General features: G+C 47.0%; 1 protein-coding gene across 1 annotated transcript in view; it reads left to right on the top strand.

The window, feature by feature from the left end:
- The window catches only part of LOC123827957 (histone-lysine N-methyltransferase PRDM9-like), a 32,488-nt gene continuing 13,226 nt past the window's right edge, over positions 1-19,262 (top strand). Inside the window, exons 1-9 of the mRNA XM_045852398.1 lie at positions 1-109; positions 1,128-1,241; positions 2,293-2,342; positions 4,349-4,505; positions 5,125-5,226; positions 5,426-5,697; positions 6,109-6,176; positions 7,305-7,498; positions 9,613-10,195. Coding sequence (XP_045708354.1) covers positions 16-109; positions 1,128-1,241; positions 2,293-2,342; positions 4,349-4,505; positions 5,125-5,226; positions 5,426-5,697; positions 6,109-6,176; positions 7,305-7,498; positions 9,613-10,195 — 1,634 coding nt within the window. The 5' untranslated portion in view covers positions 1-15. The remainder of the gene's footprint in view (positions 110-1,127; positions 1,242-2,292; positions 2,343-4,348; positions 4,506-5,124; positions 5,227-5,425; positions 5,698-6,108; positions 6,177-7,304; positions 7,499-9,612; positions 10,196-19,262) is intronic.

Below are 19,262 nucleotides of genomic sequence, written 5' to 3'. Positions count from 1 at the left end.
GCGCGGCTGTCCTGGATGGAACCTCCTTCCCAGGGCAGGAAGCCCAGGAGCCCTGAGTGGACACTCGGCCGAGGTGGGCAGCGCGGCAGGGTCCCCGAGAGACGGACCGGTAAGCGGGGAGCCCTGCCCTGGGGGACCCTCAGCCAGAGACCTTCCAAGTCCAGCCCGAGAGACCCCAGATGCCCTCATCCAGGGGGGGCGCGCGTCCGCTAACCCACGTCTCCTGACCCCCAACGCTCAGACCCCCAAACAGCCTGGAACCCCAGTTCCCCTCAGCTCGGGGCGCCCTTCCTGCAGCCCGCCCGCCCGGAAAGACCAAATCTCCCCAAACCCAGAGACCCCGAATGCCGTCGGCCTGGAAACCGACTCAGTGGAGGGGACCCGGACGCCCCTCGTGAGACGCCCCAACTCCCCTCAGCCGCGGCGGCCTGACCCTCTCCCCCGGGACGCTGAGTGTCCTCAGCCCTGAAGACGCAGATCGTGTCCTGAGGGACCCCGAGCCTCTCAGCCCGAGAGACGGCGGTCTGCCTGCCGGACACTGCGCCTGCGCCTCGCGCGGGCTTCTCCGGACCCCGGGGGCTCCTCCGGGCCCTTCCCTGGGAGAAGCGCGTTCCCTGCGCCGCCACAGGCCCGCCCGGCCGCCCGGGACCCCTCAGATGCCCAGGTCGCGGCCTGCCGAGCCCGCCCTGAGGCAGCACGCGCCGGGGGGGGGGCGGGAACCAGGGCGCGCCCATTGGCAGCTCCGCCCCACCACCTCTCGGTCCCCCTCTCCGGGCGCCCTGCCCTCGGGGAGAAAGGCCGGTACTGAAACCTGAAGAGGAACTCGGACGCGCTCACCAGCCCAGGTAGCGCGTGCCCAGGCGCTGGGCCCAGGGGCCTGGAGACCCGGCAGGCGCCGGGCTGGCCCCGGCTCAGGCGGCTCCATCCGCCTGCAGCTCCCTCCCGCCCGGACAGGGGTCGCAGGGAGTCTGCTCCTTCAGTCAGAGCGGGGCGGCGCTGACGAGGGTGCGGGGCTCACGGCAACTCACTTCACTCTGCCACCCCCTCGGGGCCAGCCCCACGGGCTTCCTGGGCTTGTCCCTCCCCCACGCTCTCTGCCTCAGGACAGAGGTTTCGTCTCTTTCCAGGTCTCAGGGCCCCTCGACCGGCTTTCCTGGGTCACCGCCGCAGGCGGCCCACCGAGCTCCAGGAGGAGGACGACCCTGAGGACTCCGATGAAGAACGGACTCCGAGGCAGCACGGTGAGCGGCGGGAGGAGCCAGCGCTGCCCTCCCGGCTCGGACCTGGTGTGGGTCGGGCGGCGTCTCAGGACGTCACCAGGGAACAGGTTTGCTGGTGCAGCGAACGAGCAAGAGGCACAACAGTGTGTCGCACAGTGAGGGGCTGTTCCCGTCAACTTTCACGTGGGCGACGTAATCACATGTATTTATAGACGCATTAGTAAGCAGTGAATGTGTAAGAACATAAAGTGAGCGAGAAATAACTAATTCAGAAGAGTCGTCATCGCAAGGGAGGGGGCGGGTCTGGCCGGTGAGGAGGGCCCCACACCTGGCTGCGCGGTGGCCCGCATGGAGACGGACGGGCGGGAACAGTGTTCACCCTGGTGATGACGGGAGTGGGGGGGCCGGGGTCGGGAGGGGTTGACCTCCGTGTGGTTTCCTGATGTCGGCCCCATGTTCTGTCCAGTATCGTGAGTGTTCGGAGGGTGGGGTCGGTCCACTTTCATGGGTCTGGGGTTGACACACAGCTGAGGTCAAGATGTGATCTTCAGCTTCACTGGAATTCTGTTTCTGGGGTCCGCACACTGTGGGTGCTGACCGGAGTCTAATGACTGAGGAAGGGCGTGGGTGGCCGGTATGTGCCCAGGGGGGAGGATACCAGAGAAAGGAGGCCGGGTGGTCGAGGTGCCCTCAGCCGGGACAAGGCCAGTTTGAGTGAAGACAACAGGACGGAGAAAGGGTTATGTGGAAGACATGGAGTTTCTGTGCAGTTAGTTTTACTACATTTTTGTCAGGAGAGGCCAATTTATTTTTTTTAATAAATGTAATAGATGCTTTGTGAACAAAGGGTGAAGCATAGATAACACTTTGTCTATTTTTCTGTTATCATTCTAATGAAATTAGTGGATGGCCCAAATAGAAGCCTAGGCATTAATGATACCTCAGAAAACATTTTCCAATCATCCTGGGGTTGTTCTTGGACTATTGTCATTCAGAATTGTGTCCCTAATAAGAATCTCCAGATTTTGGACACATTTACCAACCAAAACACTGATTTCTCATCATTTTTCAGTGAAACCTTCCTGGGTGGCCTGCAGAAGGAAACACAGTAAACACCAGAAGGTGAGTATTTCCCAAATCCTGTTGACAACAAAATTTTCCTGATGGATAGAAACGCAGGTAAGAGCAGGGAAAGTATCCTACGAACTGATGCTTTCCTTTCCTGGTCTCTCCAACACACTGTCTGACATTATCATCCTTCCTTAAAGATTTTATTTATCAACTTTTTAGAGAAAGGGGAATAGAGGGAGAAAGAAAGGGAGAGAAATATGAATAGCTTGCCTCTCACACGTCCCCAAGTGGGGGACCTGGTCCACAGCCCAGGCATGTGCCCTGACGGGGAATGGAACTGGTGACCTTTCAGCCTGCAGGCTCAGTCCACTGAGCCACACCAGCCAGGGCTCATCATCATTTTAATGGTTAACAACTATAGCAACAATAGTAACTACCATTTGTTTCATTCTCACAATGTTTCAGACTTTAAGAGTTCTTTGTGAATCAACTCACACATTACAACCACCTGATGAGGAAGGTACTGTAACTGTTGCCATTTACAATGACAAAAGTGAACTTTCAGAGATACAGAAATGTTTGACTATATGTCTAAGATCACAGTATCAGTGGTAGTGCAATCCAACCCATAGTTGCTTTTCTAAACCACTTACAAACTCATTAAAAGGTTCATAGTTTTACCCTGGCCACCATGACTCAGTTGGGTGTCATCCTGCAAAGGGAAAGATCACCCGTTTGATTCCTGATCAGGGCGCATGCCTGGGTTGTAGACTAGGTTCCTGGTTGGGGCATTTGCAAGAGGCAAGTGACCAAAGTTTCTCTCTCACATCGATGTTTCTCTCCGTCTCTTCCTCCCCTCCTCTCTCTCAAGAAAATAAACAAAATCTTTTTTAAAAACTAGGAAAATAAACTTTCATAGTTTTCTAAAGTTTACATTGTGTTATGCATATGTCATTAGATCATTCATCTGACTGATGATTTCAACCAAAGTTCTTCTCTGCTGTGCTGAAGTGAGAGATGCACTAAGACCCTCTGACTGAGGAAAGTGTACAATGTGCAGGCAGTTGGTACAGTGGATGGTCCCAGATGAAGAAGAATGTAAAATGCCCAGGATCACAGCCTCCCACTCTAATCAAAGAGCATCTCCCACCCCTGAAGAGGTTCAGGTTTCGTGACTGAGGAACAACAAATAATAAAATGACTTAAAAACTTCATATAGGTTACACACTCCTCAATAGAAACTCATCAGTCTGGAACTGATTTCAAATGCCCTTTCTTATAGAGTGAAGTAACAGCTTCTTTGTCTGAGCTCTAATGAGACCACTCTCATCCTGTTTAGAATCATTTGTTCAGCCTGCCTACCTCTGCTTTGTGAGCTCTTTGAGAGCTTGGTCCATACCTGAGACGTCTTAGAGGTCACAGGTCCAGATCAGGGCTCTTGAGGGCCCCCGAATGTTTGCTGAATGAACGATTTCACAATTACACATTAAATTAGAAGATGATTAATGAATGCTGAAGGTAATTTCTGTGAGATTTGAATATGGAGAGAGCTGAGGGGTAAATTGACAGCAGCACATTCATGCTGTATTACACAATTCACAGACCACTTTGTTGAACATTATTTCATTGCACGTTCACTATAACATTAAAAATTGGTATGTTATATATCAGGACACTGAAGACAACTAGCTACTGGTACAGCCTTATTGAAACAATTGGTGGGAACCAGCTAATCTAAGTACAAATATTCTTTCTAAGGTATTGCAAACTTGATCACCATTGTATTTATTGTCTAGATATGTTTCTGCCAACTATTTCCTTATTCTCTTCCCAATATCCCTCACTCTCAATATTATAGAGACAGTTGAAAGAAAAGAGCCATCGGCATGGGTTCTAATCTTGGATTCATTACCCACATTGGCCCTATCCCCTCTAATATTCATACTCCCTAGGTATTTCCAAGGGTTGAAGTATTAAAGACATGCATGTAAAATATATAATAAGCCTTAAAAAAGTAAATACATGTTATCTTTTAATATGTGACTCTTACACTGAAGGCAACATCCAGGGTGCCATTAAGCAATGAATATAGTTTGAAGGAATTGTCAGGAACAGCAAATTTGATGACTGCAAGTGACTCAGAGCATGCCCAGAAACCAGTGTCCCCTCCTGGAGAAGCATGTGCCTTTGGAAAGCACACTAGACAAAAATTGGGTAAGAGAAAATAATTTGGAAGCTTTAGTTCCTCTAAGTCCTATAGAAGGGCTGATAAGTATGACCTAGGTCTGTGGGGTAGACTTTGGGTAGGCCTGGATTTAAGCTGGGCTAAGCTGAGACTGAAGTTACCACTGGACCTTTGGGCAAATCCTATAAATTCTCTGAGCTCCTGAATGCTAATATGTAAAGTGAAGATAAGGAAACATCATTCGTATATTGTTTGAAAACATTAAGTTGAATTTAAAACAGGTGACATACAAGTTGTCCAATAAATCCATTGTGATAATAGCAGCCACACTTTATTGGTGTTGTGTGCCTAGGCCTTTACTCAGTGCCTAAAATGTAACGTGCACTCCATAAATATTTATGAATGATTAAGATTGGCAAGTTAAATGGGATAGATTGGCTGGTAATGGTAAAATCTAGAAACTAAAATTGAATCAGTCATCTGTAGTTAGAGTCTTAGTCTTCTGAAGCAATAGTTAATGGAGTAAAATACCAGAGTATGCGAAAGGATGGGTAATCATCTGATGGGAGGAGATTGTGTTATCTGACAAAATGGGAACTAACACTCTAGACTCCACCATCCTCACTTACCTGCCCTTCTCCAATTTAGAACTCAAAAGAAAGGAGATGGACGTGAAGATGTACAGCCCACAAGAAAGAAAGGACTGTGTGTACCAAGAGGTCAGCATGCCCCAGGATGATGACTACCTTTGTAAGTGACCCTCACTAAGAAGCATGTTATGCTACAATAGTTTCATGTGGTCCTTTGGTCCCCAAATCATTCCTTTCCTCTAGTGACCTGGAGTATAAGATTGAGTCTCAATGATGTCAGTGCTGGACTCCCTCTGAAGCTCTTTGTGTCCAGGAACATGTGCTATACCTTCCCTAACCCCTGTTGCTCTTGCCTCCAGATTGTGAGAAGTGTCAGAACTTCTTCATCGACAGCTGTGCTGTGCATGGGCCCCCTACATTTGTAAAGGACACTGCAGTGGACAAGGGGCATCCCCACTGCTCAGCCCTCACCCTGCCCCCTGGGTTGAGAATTGGGCCATCCGGCATCCCTGAGGCTGGCCTTGGAGTGTGGAATGAGGCAGCAGACTTGCCAGTGGGTCTGCACTTTGGCCCTTATGAAGGACACATCACAGAAGATGAAGAGGCAGCCAAGAGCAGATACTCCTGGCTGGTGAGAACTATCTACCTCCTCCACTGCCCTCTGGCTTCCCACATTCCTTCTGAGGCTTGGAGAAACCTCACCTACATGCTAGACATGGAGGGGACAATATAGTTAGCTCTGTGTACTGACTGGACTTTACATGAACACAGAGCTCCTGTTTAAGGATCAGAAGGTAAGTGGGAGCAAAGTGGTGCAGACACAAAGGAGTGGCTCCTCCCTTGTGGGGCTCCTGCTCTGATTGGACAGGTAGACTCAGATGTGTAGATGATGAGTAAGACAAATATCATATGGTCACAGTTGGCAGTTGAATCCTCATGCAGGCTGAAAGAGCTTTGATGACAGTAGAGTAAAATAATTCTTCTGACTCTTACCTCCCCAACAAAAAAATAAAAGGTCTTTAACTTCTTTTCTGAAACACAGATCGCCAAAGGGAGAAACTGCTATGAGTATGTGGATGGAAAGGACAGATCCTGGGCCAACTGGATGAGGTGAGGTCAGCAGGTCTCTGGGGCCAGAGGGGACTCTCATCCCCAACAGCCCATATATAAATTTCCCTCTCATCCTGCCTCCCTCAGTGCTCTCCCTTAATCCTTTTTTCCTCTTTTTCTCCATACACTGTTCTTTCATTTCAGGGGACATTGAGGAAAAAGGTATAGCAAATGTCCTCAAAATGTAAAGCTCTCCGCTAGACACAATGTGGACACTGGAAAGGACCTTGAAGAGCCTAGATTTACCAGGGACACTGGATTATACTTTAATTTGTCAAATCAACATTAATTAAGCACTTCCTATATTGCAGTTTAGGTGAAGGAATATATTACTTAAATAGATCACACAACCCATGTCCTTATGGAGGAGTTCTCACGGGCAGACATAAAACAATTGCTTTTAGAAGCATTTAACTATAATTTCCAAGAAGTGCACAGTGTCAAGATACCACAAACCAAGGGTGGCCTAGACCTGTGAGGGCAGCAAACCATCCCAGCCTCACTTCTAACTAGAGCTGGGCTCTGGGGCCTGCAGAGGAACGGTCATGGGCCCCTTTCCTGAGAAGGGCTCTCTTTTATCAGGGATAACAGAATATGAATCAACTACTGTTGTTCTGTTTTATTTTACTAAGACAAAAAGACCTCCAATTTTCTATGGTAACCTTGGTCAGGGAAGTGAATGGTACTCTATAAATAAAGTGTAAGGGAGTTGGAGAAAGGCCTCTCCCACATGTGGGCTGAGTACTGGGTAATTACTGAGCTAATTTAGAAGCAGAGCCCCAGATCAAGCACCAGGTTCTGTGGTGTGAGACTTGATTTAGAGCTTGGAGAAGCCAGAGATCACTGGATACTATGGCCAGTCAGGGTGGAGATTACCTCTAGAACTGGGTTTTAGAAAATGGTATTAGGCAGCATTCGCACTGCAAGCAGGACTTGGAGGTAGGAATTCATATGACATGCTGACAGATGCTCAGACACTGAACAGAAGGTTCCCTGGGACCATTAGGGTCAGTGGGCAACATCAGAGCCTGAGGGCCTTAAGAGTCAGTGAGGAAAAGGACGTGGATGTAACAGGTACTGGGAATTCATCACTGTGGTTTTCTTTCCCTTCATCTACCTCAATCCCAGGTATGTGAACTGTGCCCGGGATGATGAAGAGCAGAACCTGGTGGCCTTTCAATACCACAGGCAGATTTTCTACCGAACCTGCCGGGTTGTCAGGCCAGGCTGTGAGCTGCTGGTCTGGTTCGGGGATGAGTATGGCCAGGAGCTGGGCAGCAAGTGGGGCAGCAAGTGGAAAAGAGAGCTTGCGGCCAAGAGAGGTGGGCACCACTGTTCTTCAAAACAGAAAGAAAACAGAGAATTCTCCTTAGAAATATTCATGATTCAACTCCCAAGTAGAGTAAAATCCACTCTAAAGTCAGTAAAGTTTCAACTCAGATGCTTCAGAAATTCACAATTCATTCATATGCCTTTGACTCTTAGGTAAAATTTTTATATTTTTTATTTTTAAAATATTTCATGAACAAAATACACAACTGCATATAATACTGAAAGACTGAGAGGCAAAAAAAAAAGTTTTCAAGCACTAACCAATTCTCTCACCAAGGCAGTATTCCTGACACTTTTACAGCTGTTTCTTCTTAATTTTCCTCCATACTTCTAAATAAAACATTTTTGTTTATAGGCATTCATTATTTTTTAAAGATTTTGCCCTGGCTGCTGTGACTCAGAGGATTGAGCGCCATACTGTGAACCAAAGGGTTGCCAGTTTGATTCCTGGTCAGGACACATGCCTGGGTTTCAGGCCAGGTCCCCAGTAGGGGGCATGTGAGAGGCAACCACACATTGATGTTTCCCTCTGCTGCCCTCCCTTCCCCCTTTTCTGAAAATAAATAAATATATAAATAAAATCTTTTTAACCAAGATTTGATTTATTTTTTCAGAGAGTGGAAAGGATGTAGAAAGAAAAACCAATGTGCAAGGGAAACATTAATCGGTTGTCTCTAGCATGCCCCCAACTGGCCCACACTCCCAGCATGTGCCCTGACTGGGAATAAACTTGTAACCTTTCAGTTTTGGGACAACACCCAAACCACTGAGCCACACCATTGAGGTAGGACACATTTGTTCATCTTTTTAGTGAATTATCATGTGAGATCCTACCCTGTGGTGCATAGAATCCTGGGACCTGGAAATACAGATTATCATGAGGATGAGAATCACTGCTCTTGAGCTGACCAATAAAGGAGGGAAACCCAGGCACACGTGCTTGCATGTGCATAACACTACACAGTGGTTAGTGCTTTGGAGAAAACTAATCCAAGACAAGTGCCAAGGGATCAGTGTGAGGGGAGGTGCGGTGTGGCACGTGGTCCAGGAAGGGCTCCTCAGGAGAGAACATTTACAAAAATACCTGTGGGCAGAGGGAGCAGCTACTGCAGGGAAGAAAAGAAGTGAGGCGTTGAATTGGCTGAGGGTCATTCAGGTCTCATCTCGGCCTAGAGGGTAAGAACAGAGATCAGACAGATGTTTAAGAGCCCGAGAATGCAGTGCCGATGACCAGAGTTGAGGCACTTGGGGACTTTTCTGAGTGCAAGTGTACAGTCTTGAGCTGTAGAGTGGTGTGTTCTCTGATCTGATTATGCTTTGTTAATTTTTAGAAAATAAACTCCAGTGGGGAATCCCCTCAGAGATTACCTCATCTCCAAGCGAGAGCATGTGCATTGGCCAGAGAGGAACAGGAGTCAGGCGTGTAAGACGTGTGGTTGGAAAACTATTTTGAAACAGGACTTCTCAGTGTTTTTGAAATTGACTAACACTGAATGAAATGAAGCATAAATATTTGATGTGAGGCTTGAGGAATGACTCTAAGATTTTATTTACTTTTAGAGAAGAAGAGGAAGACAGACAGAAACATCAATGCATAGTTGCCTCTCACACGCCCCCTACTGGGGACCTGACCCACAACCCAGGCACATGCCCTGACTGGGAATCTAGCCTGTGAGTCCTTCCTCCACAGCAGGCACTCAGTCCACTGAGCCACACAAGCAAGAGCAGGAAAGATTATTTTATAGTTGTGAAAAACTGAAAGAGAAGCAATTCCTAGTTTTCCTCTTTAACATGACTTAGAGGACACCTGTAGAGGGGAAAGGTCACTGCAGTTCAGGGAGTGAAATTGCCTCTCCTGCTACTCGAAAGTCCCTAGTCTGAGCAATGTTAGCAAAGACCCTTGAAGTGGGCTTCCTGGATTTCTGAAGAAAATGCACTGCATAAAAATAAAAAGAAAGATAGATTGTGAGTGGACACTTTGTGGGAGACAGAGCTTGTGTTGTCACCACAATAAGAAGGATTCACGGGGCAGATCTTCCCAGGAGACAAGTACAGCCCAGGCATTCTCATCAACATCTGCCCTTACCAAACCTTTCTCTTTCAGCAGAACCAAAGCCAGAGGTGCACCCATGTCCCTCCTGCTCTCTGGCCTTCTCCACTCAGAAATTCCTCAGCCAGCATGTGAAACTCAATCATCCCTCTCAGATTCTCCCTGGAACATCTGCAAGAAAACACCTCCAAGCAGAGGACCCCTGTCCAGAGGATCAGAATCAGCAGCAACAACATGGTACACACAGCTGGAATGATAAAATTGAAGGTCAAGATGTCAAAGAAAGTTCCAAACCTTTGCTTAAAAGGATCAGTCGGAGGAGAATCTCGAGACCCTTTTTCCAACCTTCCAAAGAACAAATGAGCTCTAGTCAGCATGAGAGAATGATGGAGGAAGAGCCCCTCAGAGTCCAGAAAGAGAGTCCAGAGGACACAGGCAAGTTATTTGTGAAAGTAGGAATGTCAAAAATTATAACAATCCAGCATGGAGGGTGTTGGCAAGACTTCAATGATGGGTCACATCTCATCACACACCAGGGGACATACTCTGGGGAGAAGCCCTATGTTTGCAGGGAGTGTGGGCGAGGCTTTACCTGGAAGTCAGTTCTCATCACACACCAGAGGACACACTCTGGGGAGAAGCCCTATGTTTGCAGGGAGTGTGGGCGAGGCTTTACATGCAAGTCAGTTCTAATCACACACCAGAGGACACACTCTGGGGAGAAGCCCTATATTTGCAGGGAATGTGGGCGAGGCTTTACACAGCGGTCACATCTCATCACACACCAGAGGACACACTCAGGAGAGAAGCCCTATGTTTGCAGGGAGTGTGGTCGAGGCTTTACACGGAAGTCACATCTCATCACACACCAGAGGACACACTCTGGGGAGAAGCCCTATATTTGCACGGAGTGTGGGCGAGGCTTTACAGGCAAGTCAGGTCTCATCACACACCAGAGGACACATTCTGGGGAGAAGCCCTATATTTGCACGGAGTGTGGGCGAGGCTTTACAGGCAAGTCAGGTCTCATCACACACCAGGGGACACACTCTGGGGAGAAGCCCTATGTTTGCAGGGAGTGTGGTCGAGGCTTTACCTGGAAGTCAGTTCTCATCACACACCAGAGGACACACTCTGGGGAGAAGCCCTATGTTTGCAGGGAGTGTGGGCGAGGCTTTACACAGAAGTCATATCTCATCACACACCAGAGGACACACTCTGGGGAGAAGCCCTATGTTTGCAGGGAGTGTGGGCGAGGCTTTACACGGAAGTCGCATCTTATCACACACCAGAGGACACACTCTGGGGAGAAGCCCTATGTTTGCAGGGAGTGTGGGCGAGGCTTTACACACCGGTCACATCTCATTACACACCAGAGGACACACTCAGGGGAGAAGCCCTATGTTTGCAGGGAGTGTGGGCGAGGCTTTTCCTGGAAGTCAGGTCTCATCACACACCAGAGGACACACTCTGGGGAGAAGCCCTATGTTTGTAGGGAGTGTGGGCGAGGCTTTACACGGAAGTCATATCTCATCACACACCAGAGGACACACTCAGGAGAGAAGCCCTATGTTTGCAGGGAGTGTGGGCGAGGTTTTACACGGAAGTCACATCTCATCATACACCAGAGGACACACTCTGGGGAGAAGCCCTATGTTTGCAGGGAGTGTGGGCGAGGTTTTACACAGAAATCATATCTCATCACACACCAGAGGACACACTCTGGGGAGAAGCCCTATGTTTGCAGGGAGTGTGGGCGAGGTTTTACACAGAAGTCATATCTCATCAGACACCAGAGGACACACTCTGGGGAGAAGCCCTATGTTTGCAGGTAGAATGAGTGAGTTATTAGCATTAAGTCAAATATCAATAGCCATAGGTAGTCTACAGTCCCTTACTCTCCCCAAGATTGTAATTAGTACAGAAGTAACTGGTTAAACCCTCCAGTTTTATGACAAGAGATGAAACAGTTCCATACTAATACGGGGTGTCAGCATCAATGTTGTTCCTGGATTTTTGAGCTCCTATTCTAAAATGTTTTATCTCCATATGCATATGAAACCCAATACCTCATTCTACCCATCACTAAAAGCAGAAGGTTCCTGAAGAGCCACAAAAACCCCATACTCTCAGCCACAGAAATTCAACTCCTGCAAATGTGTAAGTCTGGGGTCACTCTACTTTGGTTACTGCCCAGAGAAGGATTTGAGACAGACTCACCACGGTAGGGAATTCCCCAGACACCTGGGAAAGGGGCCTTTTTCTCCTAATAGGCTCCCTACCCTCCTCCCTTGGCTTCTCTTGGCTCTTCTACTTTCCTACAACCTCTGAAGCCTCAGAGGTGAATGGCAGGGAGGGATGTATGCTTCTGCAGGTACGTGAGCCTTGCTCACTCTCCTTGCTGCCCCTTCAGGGTCAGCATTTCCTGGTGCACAGCACACAGATTCCACATCAGTCCATAGTGGGTGTGAGTCTCAGCTCTGTCTCCTCCAGCTGTGTGACCTAAGGCAAGATTCTCAACTCTCTGCCTGCTTCCTAGTCTGTACAGTGGAAATGGGAACTCCATCTGACATTTAAAGTTGAATCAGCACAGACAGAATCTGGCAAGAGGATCGCTGAGATCACAAGTCCTGCTGAACAGCCTTCAGTGCCCATGTCTTCCAGGTCTTTAGTGCTAGACAAAGAAAGATAAGGACAGGGTAGGGGTCTGTAACCAAATTCAGAATTTGAGCAGATACCACTGTTTTCCCCACATAGACTCAGGTGCCCTGAGAAGGAGCCTGAGGTCGAGGATTCACTTCCCTCCAGGTCACCACCCTCCCACTGATCTGCACACCCTCAGAGCCTCCTCAACACAGGCAGGTGCTTCTGAGAGTGACCTGTGAAACAAGACCCTAGCCCACCCCTTGCTGAGAACTGACAGTAGGAACAGCACCTGCCTGCACTGGTGTGTGAGGATAGATGGTAAGCCAAGGCAGGGAGGACAAGGAAGACAGGTCTCACCCACTAACTCAGCAGTCCTGAAGCTGGTTCAATCCCATTGCCAGATGTTCCAACATCTGAAGAGGGTGTTTCTGAAGAAACACCATGCTAACACATTGAAATTCTAGGTATCATTTCCAGTATCTGGCAGAGAGAGGCTTTCAAACTGTATTTGTCCCAAGGCCTAGAAGATGGGAGGGGGTCCATGGCACTCAAGGAAAGGACCCATAAAACAAATTTGGCTAATAGCTTTCCTCTGGTCACTGTTTTATGAGAGGGTCCCTAATGCTTATATAAAGAGCCCACTGGTAACTGGGTAACTGCCTCAACTTTAGCTCTCCTGTCACAGATCTGTTTTACAAGATGACCAAATGGGGTCTGAAGTGAGATAAGGATTTGGGCTAACGACCCCCACACATACCTACATTTGGGTAGTCACAGTCCCCGTGGAAGCTGACACCACTTTTACCCACCAATCGATATGTAACTTCTCCCCCATCCCAGCAACTACCGGTATATAAGTCCTCAGGGCAAAGGACCTGGTGTTCTTGCCTTTCACCCCCACCTCAGCAAGACCTGTCCTCTTCCATGAGAACGTATCACTAATAAACCCTGCTTGCACGCTAATACACTTGCTGATCTGTAATCCTTTAGTGCATTGGCAAGAAGAACCGAGTTTCTCCTGTGACAGGTGCACCCAGTCTGCAAATGGCATTCATGAAGCCCACAACACAGGAGCTTCTGTAATGCACTCTCCTTGTACCTGGGCCCCACAGGGCTTCATACACCACTGACACCATCTCCAAATTATTACTTTCTGTATCTTTTTAAAAAATATTTTATTTATTTTTAGAGAGGGAAGGGAGAGAGAGAGAGAGAGAAACATCAATGTGTGGCTGCTGGGGGTCATGGCCTGCAACCCAGGCATGTACCCTGACTGGGAATCAAACCTGCGACACTGGTTCGCAGCCTGCACTCAATCCACTGAGCTACACCAGCCAGGGCTGTATCTTTAAACTTTCGTTTGTGAAGTCTAATGGGATAATGGAGATGCACAATGTTGGTCATTCCTGGCCACCCATTCCCAGATATTGTCCACAACGGCCCAGGAGCACAAAATTCCCATGATCCCAATGGTGGGAGTCCAGCAAGACTCAGGGTGAGAACCAGGTAAACATTACATCTGCATAAGCATAAGGAAGGGTGCTAGCAGCTACCAGAGATCACACTTTTCTTCGAACCACAGCTGAATTCAATACACAGAGATGGCAGTTAGTGAGGACCCCATCATACCCTCTCCTGCATGAGGGACACGACCTAAGCATGACCCACCCTATTACTGATGGAGTGGGTTCACCAAAGGGGGACACCCACCCCCATGACCAGGAACAATGACCTTTCTGTCCTCCCAGTGCCAGGCTTGTGAAGAAGAGTGTCTACATAAACTATGTGGATTTCAATAATAAATACCCACTGTGATGTTCTTTTATGCTTTTTTAAAGGAAGGTGTATTTCTTGGGTTTTGTTTCCCTTCCCTGTTTCTCCCCCACCACCACAGCCCAGAAAGAACACCATAAACTCAATATTCTGTGGCTTTCAGCATGGGCCATGGGAGAGGGACAGAGTCCTGGTGTAATGGCAGCAGAGGGGCTGGCATTGAATATAGTGGTAAGGGGAACCCACAGACTGCCATGTGATGCTCACCACCCCCAACACCAGGACAGACCCTGGAGTTCTCCCAGAAGGCTTAGTGATTCAAGATGAGTAGAGAGGTCTGTTCTCTCTCCCTCCCCTTCAGCAGCAAACCACATTCCTAGTGTAGCTGCCAGCCTCCAAGGTGTCCCCCAAATGCACATGCCCTTGTACACTCCCTCCTTCACACAACCGAGCTGATCTGTGTTGTGAAAATGGTGTGCGGCTCTCAGAGCTAAGTCATAAACAAGCCCTTTTGTTTCAGCCTTGCTCACATAGTTCACACCGTCTCAGACCACCTTGTGCAGGGAGCTGGGTGTTTACTTACATTACTTTAAAGCTACTATGTATGTGGTCTCCTATGATCTTCTTTGATTGACCACCAGGGAAGAGGATCCCAGAATGCTGATTTATTGTAATGCTATTATAATGAAGCAGGGGTCATGTAACATCTGCACAGTTGCATTCAAGATTCACCATGATTCAGCACTTTTCCTGAAAGCGGGAACAACCTGTCTTAGGACAGGGTCTCTGTCCTATATCAATGTCCTTTATCTCAGCTCTGGAGCACCTCTGGAGTTTTCTCCTGACTGTCTCCTGCCTCAAATCCAGGCATGTGCTGTGACTGGGAATGGAATTGGAGATCTTTTGCTTGGCAGGCAGACACCCAGCCCACTGAGCCACACCAGTCAAAGCCATTGCTCGAGTCTTGCATGTGTCTTGACCAGGGATCAAACCTGCAAACTCATTTCCAATCCCCCCCCCAAAAAAAAACCTGTAGAGATATAAAAAACTTCACATGAGCCCTAGCTGATGTGGATCAGTAGACTGAGCACTGGCTTGCGAACCGAATGGTAACAGTTGGATTCCCAGTCAGGGCTCATGGCTGGGTTGAGGGCCAAATTCTCAGTTTGGGGCATGTGTGAGGCAACCAATCAATATATCTCTTACACATTTCAACACATCAATGTTTCTCCCCCTCTCTTTCTCCCTCCCCTCTCCTCCCCTCCCCTTTCTCTAAAAATAAATAAATAAAATCTTAAAAAAAAAACAACATGAGCAGCAAAATTGGATTCAACATTTAGGGATGATCCACCACACTCAAGGTTTCCTTCTAATCTGCACCAAAGTGTTTTCCCAACGTGAACACCAGATGGCAGAAGAGAGGCACACCTGGAACATTTTTTAAGTGATTATATTGTACTGTAAAGCAAGTTTCAACAAACTTCAAATAATTGAAATTATGTAAAGCTCTTTGTTGGCACTAATTGCAGTTAATCTACAAGTCAGTAACAAAAGGTTATTAAAAAGTCCTTAGTTTTAAAAGCGATGAAATACACATTTAAAACATCGGATTCCACATTCCTAGATGATCCATTATACTCACTTTTCCTGCGAACCTGCACTGCGTTATTCCCAAATTGAACACAAGATGGCAGCAGAGAAGCACACTGGTACCATGAAGCAAGTTTCAACAAACTTCAAAGGATTGGAATTACAGAAAGTAACGTTTCTTGCTCTTGTTGCAGTTAATCTAGAATTCAGTAACAAAAGGTAACTGGAAAGTCCTTATATTTAGAAGTTATGAATCGCACTTCTAATTAACCCCCAAATAAGTCACTATTGCAGTCGGAAAATAGTTTGAACTGAAAGGCACTACATACCAAAAGCTACAGGGAAACGTGCGGTCTTCAGTGCACACAGCAGGAAAGGACAAAAGCTGGCGCTCCAAGGGCTCTGAACCCACACAAAGACCCCCGTGTAGTGAGTCAAATCAAGAGAAAGTAGCAGAAAGGAAATGTGCACATACAGATGTCTGGGAGGGTATACACTTAGAGTGGTAGCAGTTAATGTTTCCTGGGGTAGGATTTTCAATTAGCTTAATTTTCCTGTATAGTCTCAGTAAGCTGCAATAAACAAATCCATTTTTATTTCAGGAAAAAAGTACCGCAGAAAAATGTGGAATAATTTTATAGAATTATAAATTATTCTATATAGAATATTTGTAATGATTGAATTATAATAATCTAGACTGTTGTGGGGACACCAGACTCCTTTACTTATCCAGTTGGGTCTCTTGACAGTGAGCAGAGAAAAATTGTAACAATTTAGACCAAAATGGCTCCTTTTCTTATTTGCACTTCTTCGTGTGCATTGCAGCAGTTCTGACACAGGAAACTCCTAGCCATTTGGTCTCTAACAGTGATGTGAGCCTGGGTCTGCATTTACAAACTACATTCTTTGGGACACGGAAGAAGCCTCCCAGGGCCTTTGCTTTGTCACTGGTAACATTTCTCATTTTTATAGCTTACAACACTTACCCCTGAAGTACCTAGACTTCAGACTCTGCTTTTCTTCCTGAGAGCCTGTGAGGCTGCGCCTGGCAATGCTCAGAGAACAGGGACCAGAAGTCGTGCACTCCTAAAGCTGGTCCGTGGTCTATGCGATGTGCTCACGAGAAGTGGTCCCACAGAAATGGCTCACTTACATGGAGACCTCACACTCGAACCCCACAAAGAGTCCGAGCACCCTTTTCAGTTCCTCACAAACTGGCTGCAGCTGCTCCCTGCCCCCACTCACTTCAAACACCCCCACCCCACCCCACACCCACCCACCGCTCACCTAATTTTCCATGGGCTGGCCTTACCCTGGAAATTTCACTTCAACCTGACAGTTTGTTTGACAATAAGGGCAGGGTGAGTGTGGGCCTACAGACAGGATCCCTAACTCTAAACCTAACCCTTACCCTGACCCTAACCTACCATTTACACAACACTTTTTTTGGATGAAGACGGCCCTTTTGAGTGGCAGATGATGGTTCCATTCTTTTGCCCCACGATCTCTCCAGTTCCATGTTATCGTAAAGTATCAACTGTTCATCCACCCTCACAATTTGTCTTGGAAACAGAAACAGAATTTCCTTGTATTTCCAAAGAAAATCTTACATGGAAATGCTGTCAAGAATGGTGGTTGGTCTTTTTTCTCCCCTGCTTTCCTGGTATGGAACCCAAACAACAAAACAATTACTGTAACCATCCTGGCACAAATGATTTTCCACAATTGATTTGGGTATTTCGAGTATGTGGCCTCTCTCCCGTGTGGCCTCATGTGGTCTGTCCTCAGCGAACATCTGGACTTGATGGCTCTGCACTGCACCTGGTCTGTTCGTTCCTGGGGCATCTTCACCTGAGAAACCTCCCACACGACACACTGCAAACCACTCCTGACACATTCAATCTGTCACAACACCTTCTCATACACACCACAAATCTTTTCTTCTGTTTACTGGTATTTTCACCCTTCTCAAAATACCAAAGCCTAATGTACCGAAAATATTACCTATGTTCACCCACTTTCAATATGAAAATGGCCACACACTCAACAATTTTGATGACTTTTTAACTCACACTGATACATTTGTCATGATACAGTATAACAAAATGGTTTTGAATGAAGTTAAAGACAAGTAGGTGAACCCAGACGCACATGATGAGGGTGGAGAGACGGGGGATGAAGCCAGGGGTGGTGGGGGCCAACAAACTTTTTGGCCAACCGGCTATAAAGCAGGCCTCACCCAGCATTGCAGCTCTGAGATCATGTAGAGTGTGTGTTTTGCTCTCATAGCACTTAAGCTGGAATTCATTGAAAGTGGGTGACTGGAAAGTTCTATTGTTTGGTACTTATGAAACAGACTCATAAATTACCTCCAGAATTAACCACTATTTGAGTTACAAAATAATGAGCTGCATAATTCTAAAAACAGTATGTAACAAAACTTCAGAAAGAAATCTTCACCCTTAAATGCACATGTTAGAAACAGAAGCAGAAATGTGTAAGTTTTGCTCCCGTACGAGGAACCACCATCAGTAAATGAAGTCCAGGCACATTAGAGGAAACATGCCCGCAGACGTGTCCAGAGGGGCATGTGTATAAAATGATAGCACTTTTTTTTTACCTATGGGTGGAAATTTTTAAATAAATTTTACTCTTCTCATTGTTTAAGGAAGCTGCAACAGACAAAGGCGATCACGAATAATTTCCAAGCACAGTTCGAAGTTTTAAAAACCTGACTTTATTATGCTACAAAGCCAGTTCCGAAAAATTTCACATTAGACACGCTATTCCTCCTGTCGCCTTTAATCTGGAAACCAGTCACCAGGTACCAGGACAGTCCTTCCATTTAGACGTTTTCAAATGCACCTGGAAATACCACTGTCATCAAACTCACTCATAGTCCACTGACATCAACCACTTTTCCTGCTGACCTGCACTAAGGTGTCATTTGCTAACCTGACCACGAGATGGCAGCAGAGATGCACACTCAGAACACATACCGTACTATGGGCTTTGTCTCAAGGTTGCTTCCGTTTTTAGTGTGAGATGCACTGGCAGGCACATTTTCTATTTTCCCCAACAACGTGACTAGACAGCATATTCACCGCTTTGTTCCTCTGCCCTCTGCCATCTTTCAGGCTACTTCACCATTCCATCTTCCCACAACATTTTATATTTTGGAGGAGAGAAATCCCCCAGGTGCCATTCCACTGAATAGAAATTTTCCTCCATTAAGATAATTTTGAATGTTGCAGGTTCGATTCCCAGTCAGGGTACATGCCTGGGTTGCAGGCCATGACCCCCAGCAACCACACACTGATGTTTCTCTCTCTCTTTCTCCCTCCCTTCTCTCTCTAAAAATAAATAAATAAAATCTTTAAAAAAAAAAGATAATTTTGAAAAGGCTGAAATAAATGGCAATCCAAAGGAGCAGGGTGGGTGAGTGCTGCGGATGAATAAGAACAGCCAGGCTGCAACCTTTTTCTCCTGGTCACCACAGAGAAACGAGTGTTCTATCCTGTCTGAAGATTACATGCCTTCTCCTAACAAATTCAGGACTCTTTCCCTCCGGTGGTGTTTTCCATTGGTCTGATGCGAAGCAATGCTTGTTGGAAGTAACTGCCTGGTTTTTGGCAAAGGAGCTCCTAGTACAGGACTCCCTAATGATCCCACTATGTACACAGCATGGCCTCCTT

Source organism: Phyllostomus hastatus, unplaced genomic scaffold (assembly GCF_019186645.2).
Source record: "Phyllostomus hastatus isolate PE091 unplaced genomic scaffold, TTU_PhHast_1.1 phas_contig_948, whole genome shotgun sequence".
Taxonomy (NCBI): domain Eukaryota; kingdom Metazoa; phylum Chordata; class Mammalia; order Chiroptera; family Phyllostomidae; genus Phyllostomus; species Phyllostomus hastatus.
Note: the sequence above shows the minus strand (reverse complement) of the source record. Positions and strands in the feature narration are given on the sequence as shown.